We start from the raw sequence: 16,421 nt of genomic DNA, 5'->3' as shown, positions 1-16,421 counted from the left end.
CAGGCCAAAGTATCCCCCTGCTGTCTGTTCATGGCTGAAGGATATTTCCCACAACTAGCACTGAAGAACTGCAAAGAGAGCCAGGTGCCTGAGATCACGCTCAAATTGTTCCTTCAGATGCTCCTCCTGGGTGGAAGAAACTGTGTCTGGAGTCATACACACAGCCCTCTTTTCATGAAGCTGCTCAGCTGATGAACATGTGCACACACTGCATTTCAGGAAAGTGCAGTGGGAGGACCTCACATGAGGGGTCTTCCTCACCTGTGGGTTTGGAAGAATCAGTGATGCTAAAGGACGGCTTGCTGTTGGACAGCTGCTGCCCTGCCCACATTTGCAGGGCTGGGGAGATGGGGCAGTACCCAGGCAGAAGTGCCACAGCTGCAAGCTGACCCAGAATGCTGTCCCAGAGGTTTGGGCCCATGGGTACTGCCCTGGCTCTGCCTCTTCTAACAAACAAGACTGCTCAGCCCAGAACCTGTCCAGGTCACTACCAGCCCCACGGTGAGCGTCTCCACGTACATCAATGGGGGGACTAGGAGCTCCAGTCAGGTGTGAAGGAGAGACTGGTGATACTGGGAGATGATGCCAAAGTTTGGGTGCCTGGGCTTATGGCCAGCTCTGACCTGGTGTGGCTCCAACCTGAGATAAGCCTGCCAGGGCACCAGTGCTGGTGGGAGGCTGAGCTGAGGGATGTCTCACAAAGGTCTCCCTGCTCAGCTCAGGAGGGTTCTCATCCTCAGCACCTGCTGGAATCAGGCTGCAGCAAAGCCTGTTCCAGCCCTGGCATCTTGCTGTCCCGACCCACCGTCGTCACCTTGGGCCTGCCTCATCACTGTGGACTCATCAGCAATCACTGGTGTGGGTTACCACCACAGGACCTGCTCTGCTCCTCTTGCAGGGTGGGACTGCGCCACCAGGTACAGCACTGCCGTGTTGTCACCTCACCCGTCCTTTCCTACTGCTCCCCTGCACCATGAGCTCCCACAGCTGGGAGGGGGAGCAGGAGCAGGAAAAAGAGCAGCCTGCTCCTGCCACAGCCCCAACAGCTTTCCAGGCTCCAGGAAGCTGCAGCGCCTTGGATGCTCAAGTGCATAACCCAGGGGGTGGGTTATGCCATCTCAGCAGTGGCAGCTCTGCCTCCCATTCCCTTCACTCCCCTTCCATTTCATGGTAGCTGCAGCAAGTCCCAGCTCTGTGCAGTTCTGTACAGAAGGAGCCAATACTACTAGAAACTATTCAAAGTACTTCCAAGCTACTACAAGTACCTACATGTGGGAGAGATTTCTCACAGTGGGCAGCTCTTTGTTGTTCCAGTAGACATGATAAAATGTTAGGTTCACCAGGGGGTACAGCTTACCCACACAGAATCACAGAATGGCTGAGGTTGGAAGGGACCTCTGAAGATCATCTAGTCCAACCCCCTTACCAAGAAGGATCACCCAGAGCATGTTACACAGGATGGCATCCAGGTGGGGTTTGAGTATCTCCAGAGAAGGAGACTCCACAACCTCTCAGTACAACCCGTCCCAGTGCTCTGTCACCCTCCCAGTAAAGAAGTGCCCCCTCATACTCAGCCAGAACCTCCTGTGCTTCAGTTTGTGCCCATTGCCTCTCATCCTGTCACTGGGCACAATGGAAAAGAGCCCATTTCCATCCTCTCGACACCCTCTCCTCAGATATTTATATACACATTGGTGAGAGGTCTCCCCTCAGTCTTCTCTTTTCCAGGCTGAACAGGCCCAGTTCTCTCAGCCTGTCCTCATATGCCATGGGATGCAGTCCCCTAATCATCTTCTTGGCCCTCCTCTGAACTCACTCCAGTACTTCTATGTCCCTCTTGTAGGTAATTCGCGCATAGGTGATTGGCTCTCCATCCCCAGAGATTTTCAAGGCCTGGCTACACAGAGCCATGGCTGACCTGAGCTAGCATTGGTGATGCTCTCACTTCAAGGTTCTGGGCTAATGACTTCCAAAGGTCCCTTCTGATCAACACATTTGCAATTCTGCAATTCTATGTCAAGAGGCTTGAGGTTCAAGCTGGACAAGCCATTGTGGTGAATTCTCCATTGTTTCAGAGCACAGACATCTATAAAATACCTCATATCCCTTACTGAATGTGACCCTGCTGACCTCCATGTGTGAGCTGCTGGCTGAGGTTCTCTGGATTGCACACAGTTAGATTCTTCTCCAGCAAATGGTCTTAGCATGTATGAGGCAAATAAAAAACATCCCTGTTCTTAATTAACCTTGTCTGTGTTTTGAAGCTGACTGAAGATATCAAATAGCCCAGGACCATCATCTGGAAAGAGCTAGTTGGAAATATATGGCCATTTGTACAAAATATCCGTTTTTAAGAAGCAATCAACAGTGGTTTAGTTAGTTAGTTAGTTAGTTAGTTAGTTAGTTTGTTTGTTTGTTTATTTGTTTGTTTATAGTGGGCATGAAGTAAATTTATATAACAAGCCAGATGTTCTGCAATGGGGCTTTTTAAAAATCATCCTGTCCCAAATTTTTCCATCTTACCATCTTTCGCTCCCTTGCAAAGTAAGCAGTCACACTATCACGTTACTGATTGGCAACGGCAGCAGCTGGCTGTAACCCAACCTTAGCAGCATGGGACACGGAAACAGATGGAGGAGCAAATGCTCTTTGTTTCCTCTCCTGCTTTCTAAAACAGATTGTGACTGAAAACACAGAGGAGAGGTTTCTGCCATCTTTCCTGCTGCTGTGGCTCCCTGGTTGCCTGCAAAGCTGTGGACTGAGCTCTGGCAGGGGTTACAGCTCCCCATGGCATGGGAGAGCTCTGCCTTTTTAGAGGGGACTGGGAAGAGGGGAAGGACATCTGAGACAATGATTACAGGACCCTGGAGGGGATTCGTAATGAAGTCGAGTGAGATAGCTGAACTGAGCTGAGGGCCCCCAGTGCATTGAGTCCTGTTCCTCCTGCCATTCTGTGGCTTGGTTCTGGTGTTCAGCTGAGCCTGGGTAAACCACATCAGGTCATTAAACTGGTGGTGAGCAGAGGTGAGTGGTGGTTTGCCAGGCTAGGAACCTGAACTGGATGATCAGGCCACTAATGGGACAAGTAGAAGGAGGAAAGCCACACAACAGAACTGTGAGTGAAGGCAGAGAATAGCTGGGGAGGAAGGTGGAGGTGGGAATGCCCCTTGTGAACTATGGGATTGACCCTGCTGTCCTTGGTAGTCCTTGCCCAGAGCTAGGCAGACATGGGAAGAGAGTTCACCCAGCAGTCCAAATGCACAAGTTGGGCTGTGGTGCTCTCTCCCACTCAGGAGACGTCATGAGCTGTAAAACATGATGCTGTGTGCACAGGTCAGCAGCATGAGTCCTCCACTGGCTGCCTTGGGCTGGGCGAAAGCTGCTCTGGGCAGAGGACACTGACCAGAGACGAGCGGGTGAGACTGACGGTACAAGACTGAAACTTTGGACCCAAGCAACAATGTGAGCAGTGGTGACACAGGTGTCCCAACACACTTCAGCTCACTGTTCCCTCTCCCACCAGGTTACACAGGCTGGTGGAGCCATCTGGGTTTGCTGTGGCTGATATTCATGCCAGACAATGTAATGTAGGTATGTGCCAAGAACTGAGCTATTTTTTTAGCCGCAAACAGAACCTGTAATTCCTACAGCTAATCATGCAGTCTGAATTGAATCCCCATTTCTGTGAGAAACCTGCACAGAAAGTCCCACAGTCATAACTCCAGAGATGAGGAAGAAAGGGGATTCACAAGGTCACCAGTGCAGGGGCTCTTGCTGGCCTTGTCTCCTGGGAACATCATTCAAGCTTCAGAGTTCCTGTCAGGGGAATTGCATTATAATCTGCCTACATTTTCTCAGTTTTATTCCATTATTCATGTTCTTCACAAACACAGACAAATTTGCTGCATTTTGTTGTTTACAGATGTCCCTCACTGACGTACCTGTAGGTTGCTATTTCTTACCATAACCTTTTGGTGAAATAATACTGTTTTTTGTTTTGTTTTGTTTTTAATTAAAATTAAGCCGTTTTGCCCTCAGATAATATCTTGACTTCTGCTTGCTCACTGCCTGTTTACTAATACATATTGATAACAAAATTTCCCATACTGTGTGAGAAGTGGTTTACTGCTTTTTCTTTTATCTTATCTCATACACTTAAGGCTTTGAGGACTAACCATGGTTCTGCTGAAGCTGACGGGAATGGCAGCAAGTTCTCTGCTCTACCTTGTATCCACAAGAAGTTGTTTCCAAACCAGTGGTTGCCAGTGCTGCAATGCCAAACTTCCCTGTTTGCATTTGCTGCAATGACTTTGTCAGGCACACTTAGCTCCTCTGAGTTCCCAGGTAAGCAGCTTTAGGCAAACCACTTTGGAAGCTGCTCCTTGATAGTTTTCTAAATATCTTGGATATCTACTGAGTGGATCAATTCAACAAACAAGTTTTTGTATTTTCATTTCTCTGCTGTGCACAAAGGCTGTGTGCTGACAAATTGAACGTATGTGTTTCTGTCCAAATATCTCCATGGCTGTCCTTTGCTGTTGTCAGAGGAAACATCTGGGCTTCCTCTGAGATACTGCTCAGAGGAACACCTGACGCACACTCCGGGTAATTCCCCGTGACAGCACATCTGTAGGAGGCCATGCTCAGCCCCAGCAGGCTGCAGCAGTCCCAAAGGGCAGCCCAGAGCCCAAGCTGTCTGGCAGCTCACAGGGATGAGACTGATGAGGGCTGAGCCCAGTGATGGAGACCGGGCTCAGACACAGCCCCGTGGTGACTGGGCGCAGTGACAAGACAGAGCTGAGGTCAGACCAGGCAGTCAGTCAGTGGAGAGACCCAGGGCTGGGCATGGACATCGACATGGGCACAGGCTTACTCACTACAGCATAAACTGCACGTTGTCCCCAGGGGAATGTCACTTGATGTGGGATCTCATGGGATATGTCACAGGTTCTAAAAAAACAGATTTGCTGGAGACAACAGTGCAGCACCCCCTGGACACATGGCACTCCCAGCTTCTCCACCAGAACCAGGGCTTGGTTTCATGTAGCTGAATCATACCAAAAGGAATTAAAGTGTTCCACGTTTGAGAAATTTAAACATTGGAAGGTACTGCGATGTCTCATTCTTCCATCTGTGCTTAACCGACAGGAGTCTGCAGATTAATGGATGTGCAATTTCTGAGGTGCATTCAAAAGAGTGTTGCCAGTAGGTCAAGGGAGGTGATCCTCCCCCTCTACTCAGCCCTGATGAGGCCACACGTGGAATATTGTGCCCAGTCCTGGGCTCCCCAGTACCAGAGGGACATAGAAGTACTGGAGTGAGTTCAGAGGAGGGCCAAGAAGATGATTAGGAGACTGCATCACATGGCTTATGAGGATAGACTGAGAGAACTGGGCCTGTTCAGCCTGGAAAAGAGAAGACTGAGGGGAGACCTCTCACCAATGTGTATATAAATATCTGAGGAGAGGGTGTCGAGAGGATGGAGCTGGTCTCTTTTCCGTTGTGCCCAGTGACAGGATGAGAGGCAATGGGCACAAACTGAAGCACAGGAGGTTCTGCCTGAGTATGAGGGGGCACTTCTTTACTGGGAGGGTGAGAGAGCACTGGGATGGGTTGCACTGAGACGTTGTGGAGTCTCCTTCTCTGGAGATACTCAAAACCCACGTGGATGCCATCCTGTGTAATGTGCTCTGGGTGATCCTGCTCGGCAGGGGGATTGGACTAGATGATCTTCAGAGGTCCCTTCCAACCCCACCCATTCTGTGATTCTGTGTTATTTCACATTCATCTGCTCCTGGAGCAGCGCATGCTGGAGTCACACACGAACAAACTGCTACCTGGCTTCGGGGTGGAGAAGCTGGCAGTGGTGACCCTTCCATTCCCCAAGGAAGGTCCCTGAGAAGTGCTGTGGTAAGAGCAGTGATCCCTTCCATTTACCATTTTGATAAGTTTTGTGTGTGTAAGAAAATGCTGATTTTGTGACTAAGGGTTGAGGGCAGCTAGCAAAAGCAAGGAATGAGGAGCCTACACCATTGAGCATGTGCTACAGCTGTGTTGTCTTTAGCAGACATCTGGAGAGCACCTACACCTTGGCCAGGCAGTATCAAGCAGCTTGTATCCCAGCTGCATACATCACAGGGCCTCTTAGAGCAGACGGGGCATGTTCGGCAGAAGCACTGCCACCTGGCTATTTACCCTCCATGAGGCTGCACAAAGCAATCCACATCCTAGAACACATCCTACATGCTGAGGGCAGGCGGGGTTGTCCCTTTTATCCCTGGTACTAAATGGCCTTCAAGACCATGCTGTCTCCAGAGGTGCTGAGCAGCTCCTCAGGGTGCTCCAGCCACGTGGGGTTCTGGTGGCTCTGACACCTGCCTGGCTGTCTGGTGACAACCTGGAATTCACCCCAGGAGTCCTACCTGGTTTGTCTGGGGCCTTCTGAGTATCTCCTGCTGCTCCTCACTGTGTGGTTGCTCAGTGGACAGGCTGCCACTGTGTCAGCTGCCAGGTCTCTGGGGCTTGCACCAGCAAGAACATGTCATTGGTATGTGCCTGCAGGCCACCTGTGAATGCAGGTGGGCATCCAAGCTGTAGCAAGACAAGTTATGAACTCTCAGTCTGTGCCGAGAGGTTGCAGAGTCTCTTTGCAACTGCCATGACCAGCCTCAGGGCACTCCAGCCCTCAAGAAATGGTGCTTTGCTCTTTGACCCTGGTTCCCCACATCCATCGGGCACCTCTGGGCTGCTAGAGGGCAGTGTGACTACCACATGCAGCAGAAAAGCTGCTCCTTCATACAGTGGGCTTCTGGAATCTTGAAACAACCATAGCACTGACTGCATGGGTCTGGGACACACACGAACAGAAGCCAAACTTCATCGTTGGCATGTGCTATATCCTCCTCGTGTGCTTAGCTGAGGAAGAAGCCACATAGAGGAAATAGAGAAACTGGAAGAAAGAGGATGGATAGGCCAGCTTTTGGTATTCCTGATTCTGCCTGCCTTTTTGCTTCTGTAGAACCTTATTTAATCTCTTGCTTATGTTGGTAAATTTGCCTGGCCATAGTTCTGGATGCCTGCAAAGGTCTTCATGAGCAGGGCAGCCAGGAACGGGCATAACTAGTGATACCACAAGAGCTCTGAGGGTTATGGGCCTTGCACCAGCTGCAAAATATCCTTGACACACAGCCAAGCCCACTGTGACTTGCAGCTGTGCAAGGATGAGGCAGGCAGTGCTGCAGCAGTAAAGCCACCTTGTTTTTTAATCTGACCTGTAGCACCGAAGCCCTTCCTGGTGATAAGGATGACTGCTTGACAGCAAGGCTGGGGGTGTGTGGTGCTGACACAACAGGGAAGCCCACACAGCTGCCACCAGAAGTAACACGAGCTGTTGTGACCTCCTGCCGTGCCTGTGTTCGTTTTGTCTTCTCTGCTGCACTGGGTCTGGCAGGGATGGAGTTAATTCTCTCCTAGCAGCCCATGTCGTGCTGTGTTTTGGCTCTGCAACTAAAGCAGTGTTGATAACACCCTGATGTTTTAGCTACTGCTGAGCAGTGTTTGCACAGCACCAAGGCCATTTCTGTTTCCTAGCCTGCCACCTCAGCAAGCAGGCAGGGGTGGGCATACAGCTGGGAGGGGACACAGTCAGGACAGCTGACCCACACAGACCCTGACCATGTCATGATCAGCAGCAAAGGCTGGGAGGAAGGGCTTTGTGCTTATAGTGTTTGTCTTCTTGAGTACCTGTTATGCGTGCTGAGAACCTGCTTCCCAGGCAATGGCTGAATATCCACCTGCCATGGGAAGCAGTGAATGAATTCCTTATTTTGCTTTACTCACACGTCTAGCTTTGCTTCGCTTACTAAACTGTCTTTATCTCAGCCTATTAATTTTTCCGGCTTTTGCCCTTCTGATTCCCTCTCTCATCCTGCTGTGTGGGTGGCAGTGAGCAAGGGGGCTTACCCAGCACCCAGGGTCAACCCACCACATCTGCTCCACACCACATCTGGGGGACTTGCACGATCCTGTTCCGATGAGACGAGAGAGCCGAGCGTTGCTCTAATTTGCACGGAACCAGGCACACCTTTGTGCTCCTCACCCAGTTTCTGGGTTTTGCCACCTTCCACCTCTGCCTTGGACTGGGGCGCGGGGCTCTAGTGGCTGGGCCGGGCCGGCCGCAGTTCCACCAGCGGCCGCCAGGGGGCGCCGCGGGCGGGCGGCGGTGCAGCGCAGGGACGGGGCGCGGCGGCAGCAGCAGCAAGCATGCAGTCCCACATGGTCTAGCGGTTAGGATTCCTGGTTTTCACCCAGGCGGCCCGGGTTCGACTCCCGGTGTGGGAAGGCGCAAATCTTTTTATCCCGTCTCCGTTTATTTCATTATTTATTTATTTATTTTTAAATCTGCGAGGTAGGGCTCACCGTCCACGCCACGGGACAAAACGAACGACTTCCACTCCCACTCTGAACCCTCCGCAGGCTCTCACGGCAGTGTCGGTAGCACCCCGTTGTCTGTAGCAGTGTGAAAGATGAGGAAACCCTTGGGATGGTGATGCCAGCACAGCCTGTCCTGCAACACCCTGCACTGGAATGAGAGCAAGCCTCTCCTACGGGTCAAGCCCTGTCCCTTAACCAGAAACATTTCTGCTATGAAATATCTCGCTGAAAGCTTCCCTGTGACTTTCTGTCAGCTCTGGAGGTGAACCACCATAGGGTCACAGTAACCATGCCCAGCACCCTGCAGAATTCGGCCACCACCTTGATAAAACACATTTTGATTTGGAATCTATGGGTTTAAGTTCTTACCTCTTAATTGGTTTTCGTAGGTCTGTGCACTATAGAAAAATTAGATTTTCAGGAGACAGAATTTAAAACTTTTTTGTTTCATATTCATAGGACAAAAAAAAAAATCCAACCATTATTGCTTATCTCGTGCTGACTTCAGTAGGAAACCCATTCAATTTTATCTTTTCCATGTTGAAAAATTGGCCCAAACTTAGTGCATATTATTAAACTAAGTTTAAATACAAATGAACTGTTTTGTGGGCTCAAGATGAAACAAAACACTGTTACTGAGGCAAGCAGGTTTTATTTCTCGAGTACTTTTCAAGTTAAACCACTGAGTTCGAAGGTGCTTGCAAACTGTACCCGGCAACAGCAGGGGCTTGGGCCGAGTGCTGCCACAGCAGCCCAGGTCACTGCTGATTCAAGTTGCACGTGGGTCTGTAGCAGCTACAAGGCCCTCAGACACCGGCATCCCAGAGCTTCCAGAAGTTGCTCCACCAGAAGAGGCAGCTATGAGAAGAATGCAGACCACCTCAACTTCCTGCCCCAAAGGTGACCTAGTTTACTACAACAAACAACAAGCTTGAAACATCTGCTCTTTAGCAGTAGCCCTAACCATGGCTTACTTCATCAGAGTCAAGAAGAAACAATGTCACCAATGTAAGCACAGACATCCTCCTGTGCTCCCAGGCTCCAACACCCACAGCTCAGGGGCTTCCTGAGCTGAACACAGCTTACATGTTGTGTGTTTGTCACCACAGATCAATTATTTTCACTTGTTGAAAGGGCAACAAACCTTCTTCCCCTGGCCTAACACCCTTAGCAACATTCTCACTTGTTACTGGGACTTTTACCCTGAGGATCTTAAGAAAGGTGTTAGCTTTCTTTTACAGCAATTGTAAAGGTGTTTGATGTAAGATGGGGGTAGAAATTTAGACAATTTCTACAGTTTCTGCAACAATGCCAAGAAAGCCTCTGCCAGCTGACAACAGCCACACGTTCTGTTGATTCAGACTCCAAAGTGAGAGGTCACCAAAGCTGTGCATTGATCACTGGTCAGTTTCTTCTCTGGTGGATGGATGATGAGACCTACCAGTGCCTTACTGGCTAAAATTGTTCTCTCACAGCCCAAGCTGGCCTTACAAGCACCCTGTTTGTTTCCCCTCTCCTCGGCCCATTTTAGTTTGTCCAGTTCCCTTCTCTTCTCCCCATCTTACTAAGCTTTCCTTTTTGGATACTTTAGCTAAAAGCCCTATAAGAAAGCTTGTCAATAACCTGAAATCAAAAGGGACCAGAAGAAACACTGAAATCTGTTCTAAAACCCGGTAGCTCAGCAGGCACTGTCATGTAACTGGCAGAAGCCGTTGTGCTTCTGCACAATTCACACACACACACAAATGATGTGGGAGGAAAAACTACACAGGCACAGCGGCAAGACTCCTACAGTAATAAAACTTTATTTACAAATGGTGCTGGCAAGGAGAGAGGTGATATGACAGATGAAAACCCAGGGGAAGCAGCAGTTGCCACTAATGTACAAGATGAAGGACTGTGACAGGAGCCCTCTGTGGTCGTTTTACCACTGTATGTATGGGCTGCTGCCGGTAAAGTTAACATTCCAGCCAGACCCAGTACACCATCTCACAGGGAGCTCAGTACCGGACCTCCCAAGAGTGCCCTACAGGATTAAGGGCACGGGTGCTCCTGAACCACAGCCCCAAAAAGAAGCTGGAACTGCAAGCCCACAGTACGCAGCACCAGGCCTGCATATGTACTGGTGAATAAACAAAGCCTCTATACAAACTGCTAGGGCTGCGTGCAGCAGCAACTCCAGCCCTTCTAGAGCTCGGAGAGCCGAGGAGCACCCGGGGGACAGGGGCCCTGAGGCGCCTGAGGGTGAGAGGCAAAATGGCGGCGGGGCGCTGAGCGCCCGCGGGCCACCCCCGACCTCCCGGGGCGGGCGCGGAGCTCTCGCGAGAACCAGGAGGAGGGGAAGGGGCGAGCGAATCCCCCCCTCTGCCCAGGCCTCGCGAGCGCCTGCGTGACGTCTTCCGCCTGCGCTGTCTCGCGAGGCGCGGCGGCCGCGGGGCCTGGCCCGGCCTCTGGGTCTCGCGAGAGCCCCTGCGCCGGGCGCTGGGCGCCCCCGTGCCGCTCGCGGAGCCTACGAGCAGCGAGACGCGGCGGGCGCCATTTCAGGGAGCAGCCGCCGCGGCCGGAGCCGGGGCCCAGCCCGGGTCTGGGGACTGCCCGCCACGGTCGCGCCGCCCCCTCGCCGCCTGCCGCCCCGCGGCTGGCTGAGCGGCGCCTCCCGCTTGCCCCTCGGCCGCCCGGAGAGGGCTCCCGATCGCTCGGGCCCATCCCCCACCGTCAACGCAGCCAGCGCCGGAACCGGGAGCCGCCGCCGCCGGGCCCCGGACGCCCGAACCAGGACCGCATCTGCCCGCGCCGCAGGTAACTGCCGGGCCGGGGCCGGGCCATGGCGCTGGAGGAGTCGCGGCCTGGCCCGGGGATGATGGGGTTGGGGGAACGGCGCGGCCCAGGCCCGCGGGCGGCCGGGAGGCCCGGGCCCCTCCCGCCGCTGTGGGCGCCTCGCCCCGGCCGGGCGGCCCCGGGGGCTGCCGCCGCGTCCCCTGCTCGTGGCCGCCCCGTGCCTTCGTGTGGAGCTGGAGCGGGCGGCGCCCGGCCTGCCCCCGTCCCGAGCCCCGCGGCCTGGTCGTGCGGGGTTTGGCTGTTCCTACGGCCACGTAGCGGGCGGATCCGGCTGGCCCCGCCGCCGCCTTGTCCCTCCCCGAGTCCCCCCACGATGGCGCTGTGCGGAGTGACCGGACCCGGCCCGCCAGGGGCTCCGGCCGTGCCGTTGCTGGAGCCCTCGGCGGAGCGGGGCGGGGAGGAGCGGAGCGGGCCCGGGGCCCCTCAGGCGTGGGGAGCGGGCGCGGTGCCGGGGGACAGGAACGGACCGCCGGAGGAGGCTTGGGCTGGGCGGCAGGGGAGCAAAGGTCTCCGGCTGGTCCCCCGTACGGTGGAGCTATCGGAGTGGGGTGGATGTAGCTGAGAACCCGAACTTGGTTTCGTTTGGGTTTGGTCTCGTAGGAAGCAGGGAGAGAATTCCGGGGTGGGAACGTGTCGGGTAGAGGTGTGTGTCTGGAGCCGAAAGCTGTGCTGTCACCCGTACAGCTGAAGTTCTTTGTAACCTCCCGATCTTTTCCAGAACGCTCTTTGCAAAACAGGAGTAGAGTTGTCATTTTTAGCTGTGTCGGTACATAACAAGAACTTCAAATAGGATGTAATCTCGATGTGAAATACAGATCAGTAGGAGCAAATTTCATGTCTGTTTACGCTTTCTGTTAACCCAGAAAGATTCAAGTATAATTCATTCCTTGTTTGCTGGTTTCTTTTCTGCAGAGATGTCAAGCATATAAAGGTGTGTTGTTCTGGAGGAAGAGGAAAGGCTTTTTAAGAACGATTTTGAGCTTCTTCAGTATTTAATGAAAGATATTTGCAAATTACGATTTTTTTACTCATTTCAAATGCATGGACTCTTTATTTGTGACTTTTAACGGAAAACTGTGCACATCGTGATTTTTAGCTAGAATTGCAGAGTCGATAGGTCTGTCACATAAACAGAATTGATGCCTTGATGAAAGTTTAGTGTTATTACCAACAAAAGTGTGTTGAGTACAGAGTATATAGATTGCTTGGGATGAGAGCAAAGGTCTACCTAATCTGGTATCTTGTCTGTGATAGGGGCTAACAGCAAGTGGCCAAGAAAGAATAGAAACAAAGGACAATCATAGAGAGAAGTATTACTTAGTCATCAGCTAGTTGTGTCTCAAGGTCACAAGGAGGGTCTTTGTTTAATGAAAAGCCTTTTCTGTAAACTTCTGTGTATGTTTTTTTGGTGGTGGTTTGTTTTGAAGGCTGTGTGTTTTTTTCTTTTCTTTTTTTTTTTTTGTTTTTTTTTTCAACTACAGCACTCTGGGACAGTGAGTTCCATGGCTGAATTCCTTGTGAATGAGGACTTTTGTTTTGAACTCACCCAGATGATAGTTCACTCACTCTTATTTGGGTGAGCGCAATAAGAGTCATTCCTGATTCACGTTTTTGTGCTATTCGTGATTTGGCTCTCCCTATTTTGTCCCCCACGCTCCCCGTGGTCATTCCCCTTTAGGATGAGGAATTACATCCCAGGTACAGCTGGTTATGCTAGCACATATGGAAAAGTAGTTACGGGTGGGAGTTGCCACTGGTGAGGATTGTTTTGTTGTAGAAACCAGGGTTTGGCCTGGTGCTTCTTGGTGCTCCTAAAGCATACTAATGTACTTGTTCATACCAAATATTGGCAGAGTAGTAGTGAATTTATCCATATGTGTATATCTACGGGATTTGAAAAGCTACATGTAAATATACTGGTAAAAAGTGATACAGAGCTGTTACATGGAAACAAAGATAGCCATACTACTAATAAGTGGTTGCACTACAGCCCAAGAGGTAATAACTTGAAAATGAGGTTAGTGTGCCTTATTAGTTAAGCAATTGAGTATGAACTTCAGTGCTCTGATATCGCTAAAGGACTGTGTTTTATTCTTTGATGTACTAATGGGGAAGAGTAACTTCATCCTTAAATGTAGCACAGCTCTGGTATTATAACCTCAGTTCTGAGGTTATGGGAGAACAGTTAAAAGTATCTTGGAAATCTGGAGCCATTTCATTATACTGGGCAAGTGTCTTGCAAGCACGGTTCTTACCAGCAGTATGTGTAACCAAGGTGCAGGAAAATTAACCCAGTTTGGAAAAAAAAAAATATGGCACACATGGAAGAAAATCCTCAATCTTTGGTTGTCTGACTCAGATCTGGAGGCCTGACCTTATTTAGTTTTAGAAAGGAAAAGAATGAAGCTGTTCTAGTAGGAGGTGAGAGGATGTTGAGTCTCTACTTTTCTACAGAGATCTACGGGAGGCTTTTAATAGTGTACCTGCACAGGGAAAGAAAATCAAATGTCAATAGGATTCAGAGTATAATAAACACAAAATGATATTAGGAAGTTGAAGTTGAAAAGTAGCTATTACAGGCATGTTTTTTTTTAAACATGAAATTCCAGATTGGATGGATCTCATGTGTGCTTTTGTTAATGCTTGAATCACAGGTTTCTTCTGTGGCCTGCACTGTGCAGGAGGTCAGATTTAATAAAGGAAATCTAAGTCTTCAGACTAGTAAGTTTGATGGTAGCAAGTGTAAGGAAACGGCAAACAGGTTTGCCTGAACGTTTGTTCTTCGTTTGTTCTTCATTTGTCTCTCTTGGGTAGTCCTTTGGTCAGGCACTGGAATGTCTTAAGATGGCGACTAGACTCATGTTTCCGCATCGTAAATTATCCCTGCTCTTTGTTTTGGAAGGAACAGGTGGAATACCTCAGGGGTTTCTATTTGCTAATTGTGTTCGGTAGCATTTTTGTTGTTCACAGCTGTAATTGGTTGGTGCTTTGTGTCACATTCTTTAACATCTCACTGGGCGAGCTTCATTCTAGTTGCTGTTGGAAGTGTCTTTTGAGACAATGCTGTGAATTTGTGCTGGTGCAATGATGGCCTGTTAAGCAGAGGCTTTTGCAATATAAAGCGCAAAGGTGTTTACCCTCTTAGCTGGATTTTACTTTTTCTTTCAGGTGTCCTGAAAAATGGCTGATGATATTGATATTGAAGCAATGCTTGAAGCTCCTTACAAGAAGGTGAGAAAAATGTGCCATTGAGGTCCTGCTTACCTTAATTTAGCATTATACATGAAACTACTGCTGAACTGTAAACTAACATCCCTGGAGCCCTCGTGATTTATCTTACTGGAGATGCATTACATGTAACTTGCAAGTAAATATATGCTGTTAATGTAATTATATTGTGCAGTAGTTTCACTTCAGCGTGATGAATAAATGCCCATCTATCTCTCTTTGTAGACTTGCCTAACGATATCTCACCTCTACTCCCATGAATTCACCTTTGATTCCAGTGTGAACTGTCAATCATAAGGTAGTAATTGAGTGACGTATCGCTGTACCGTGGTCCCCTAGGTTTAAAAACAAAACAAAAACCAACCAACAACAAAAAACAACCAACCCAAAAACAAAAAACCCAAACAAACAAACAAAAAAAAAAACAAACCAAAAACCTCTCCTAAAATTGCCAGGTCCAGTTTGGTATAGCAACAAGGTGAATGCAGTGGTTTGGGAAAACAGCAGGGTTCCAAGAATAACCTTTTCACCAGTCCCATGGCAAGTAAATATTTGAACGGTCTGCTCAGTGCAAGAAGAGTGAGACTTGCTTTTAATGCAGAAGACTGGTGATGGTTAATCTTTTAACAGAGCAGGTGGAAATCAATTGCTGAGTGGACGAATTACCTAAATTCTTGGATCCCTGAATAGAACATTCTTAGCAAGTAAAAGACAGTATCACAGTCTGCAGTGTCATTTAAAAAAAAAAAAGCTCTTGTATTCTTCTGTCCTAGTTGTTCAATTAGGAAATGTCAATTTTGATGCAAATTTTTTTATTGATTAGTGTAGTGACTTCTCTTACCCAAACCAGCAGTGAATGAATACTGTCTTTTTTGTTTTTCACCAAATGGTGGTAAAGTGTTAACATCATGCATGCTTTAGCACTGGTTTCACAAGTAATGTATATAAAGTTTAAGTCATTTAGTAATTGTTCTTCTGATGTAACCATTGTGATTAAATTGTAAAGCAAGTATATAAACTATATAGAAGCTATTGTTAGCCTATTCTGCAGTGTTTCTTACAACCATCTCATGAATTTTGGATGAGCATTTGTAAGTTTTAAATGGTATAGTTTATGTAATATTTAGTAGTTACATAAAATCTTGAAGAGTAATTTGTAAATTGTTATGTTAAAATTCTTGTGTCCTGGTTTAACATGGATATTTTCCATGTAAACAGGTATGGAAATAGGGAATGTTTAGGCTGGACTGGTGGATTATTGATGACTTTCTTGGGAGTCGACGTTACTAAAGCAGTGTGAATCCCTGTTTGCTTCAGGGCGAGATGTGTGACAGAGGTGGCATCAAGCTCTTACAACCCTTCAACGAAAATGAGTGAAGATCTCGGGAATGGCATCGGTCACAGGAAATCGATAGTGGCTGGCTGCTAGCATAGCCACTGGGGCTTAGGCAGAGATAATAGCCTTGGTGCTGATCCAAGGGGCACGCAAACCTTAAACTTCCTCTTACATTTTATAGAAATAACTTAACCACTTGAATGCTGAATTCTACAGGATAATTTAGCCTCTAAACCATGTAAGGAAGTATCTACAATTTAATATACACTTTTAAATGATGTAAGTTTTGCATTTTATAATCGTATGACTTAAAATTAAGCAGCAAAGTGGTTAAACATGGCTAACTAAATTATCTAAATCTTTCCACATTAAACTGTAAACAAGTAATTTAGTATTAAAATTTTTGTTTTGTATTTTCTTATTCCTATTCCCATTACCCTTTGACCACTTGAAATGTTTCCGCTTCGTCCTCACGATGTTCTTCTATCAACCCTGCTTAGGATGAGAACAAATTGAGCAGTGCCAATGGCCACGAAGAACGCAGCAAGAAGTAAGTATTCTCCCATATTTTGTTTTTGAGGGAGGG

The 16,421-nt window shown here is 48.9% G+C and overlaps 1 protein-coding gene and 1 non-coding gene across 9 annotated transcripts in view; both read left to right on the top strand.

Moving 5' to 3' along the window:
• Positions 1-8,268: 8,268 nt before the first annotated feature.
• On the top strand, positions 8,269-8,340 carry TRNAE-UUC (transfer RNA glutamic acid (anticodon UUC)). The gene has a single exon. It is a non-coding gene; the product is annotated as a tRNA-Glu (tRNA).
• A 2,558-nt stretch (positions 8,341-10,898) lies between these two features.
• The window catches only part of RBM39 (RNA binding motif protein 39), a 30,726-nt gene continuing 25,203 nt past the window's right edge, over positions 10,899-16,421 (top strand). Inside the window, exons 1-3 of one of the 8 annotated variants that reach the window (XR_011102017.1) lie at positions 10,899-11,232; positions 14,440-14,502; positions 16,336-16,385. Coding sequence is in view for 6 of the 8 variants with exons in the window: in XM_068700792.1 (XP_068556893.1) it covers positions 14,452-14,502; positions 16,336-16,385 (101 nt within the window). In the remaining 2 variants the exon portion in view is untranslated. Of the gene's footprint in view, positions 11,233-14,434; positions 14,503-14,724; positions 14,798-16,335; positions 16,390-16,421 lie in introns of those variants that run through there. The other 7 variants (XM_068700792.1, XR_011102018.1, XM_068700795.1 and 4 more) reach the window with 7 other exon arrangements.

The sequence above is a fragment of the Anas acuta genome, chromosome 16 (assembly GCF_963932015.1).
Source record: "Anas acuta chromosome 16, bAnaAcu1.1, whole genome shotgun sequence".
In the NCBI taxonomy this organism is placed as follows: domain Eukaryota; kingdom Metazoa; phylum Chordata; class Aves; order Anseriformes; family Anatidae; genus Anas; species Anas acuta.
The sequence above is the reverse complement of the archived record's forward strand: the minus strand, read 5'-3'. Positions and strand labels throughout refer to the sequence as shown.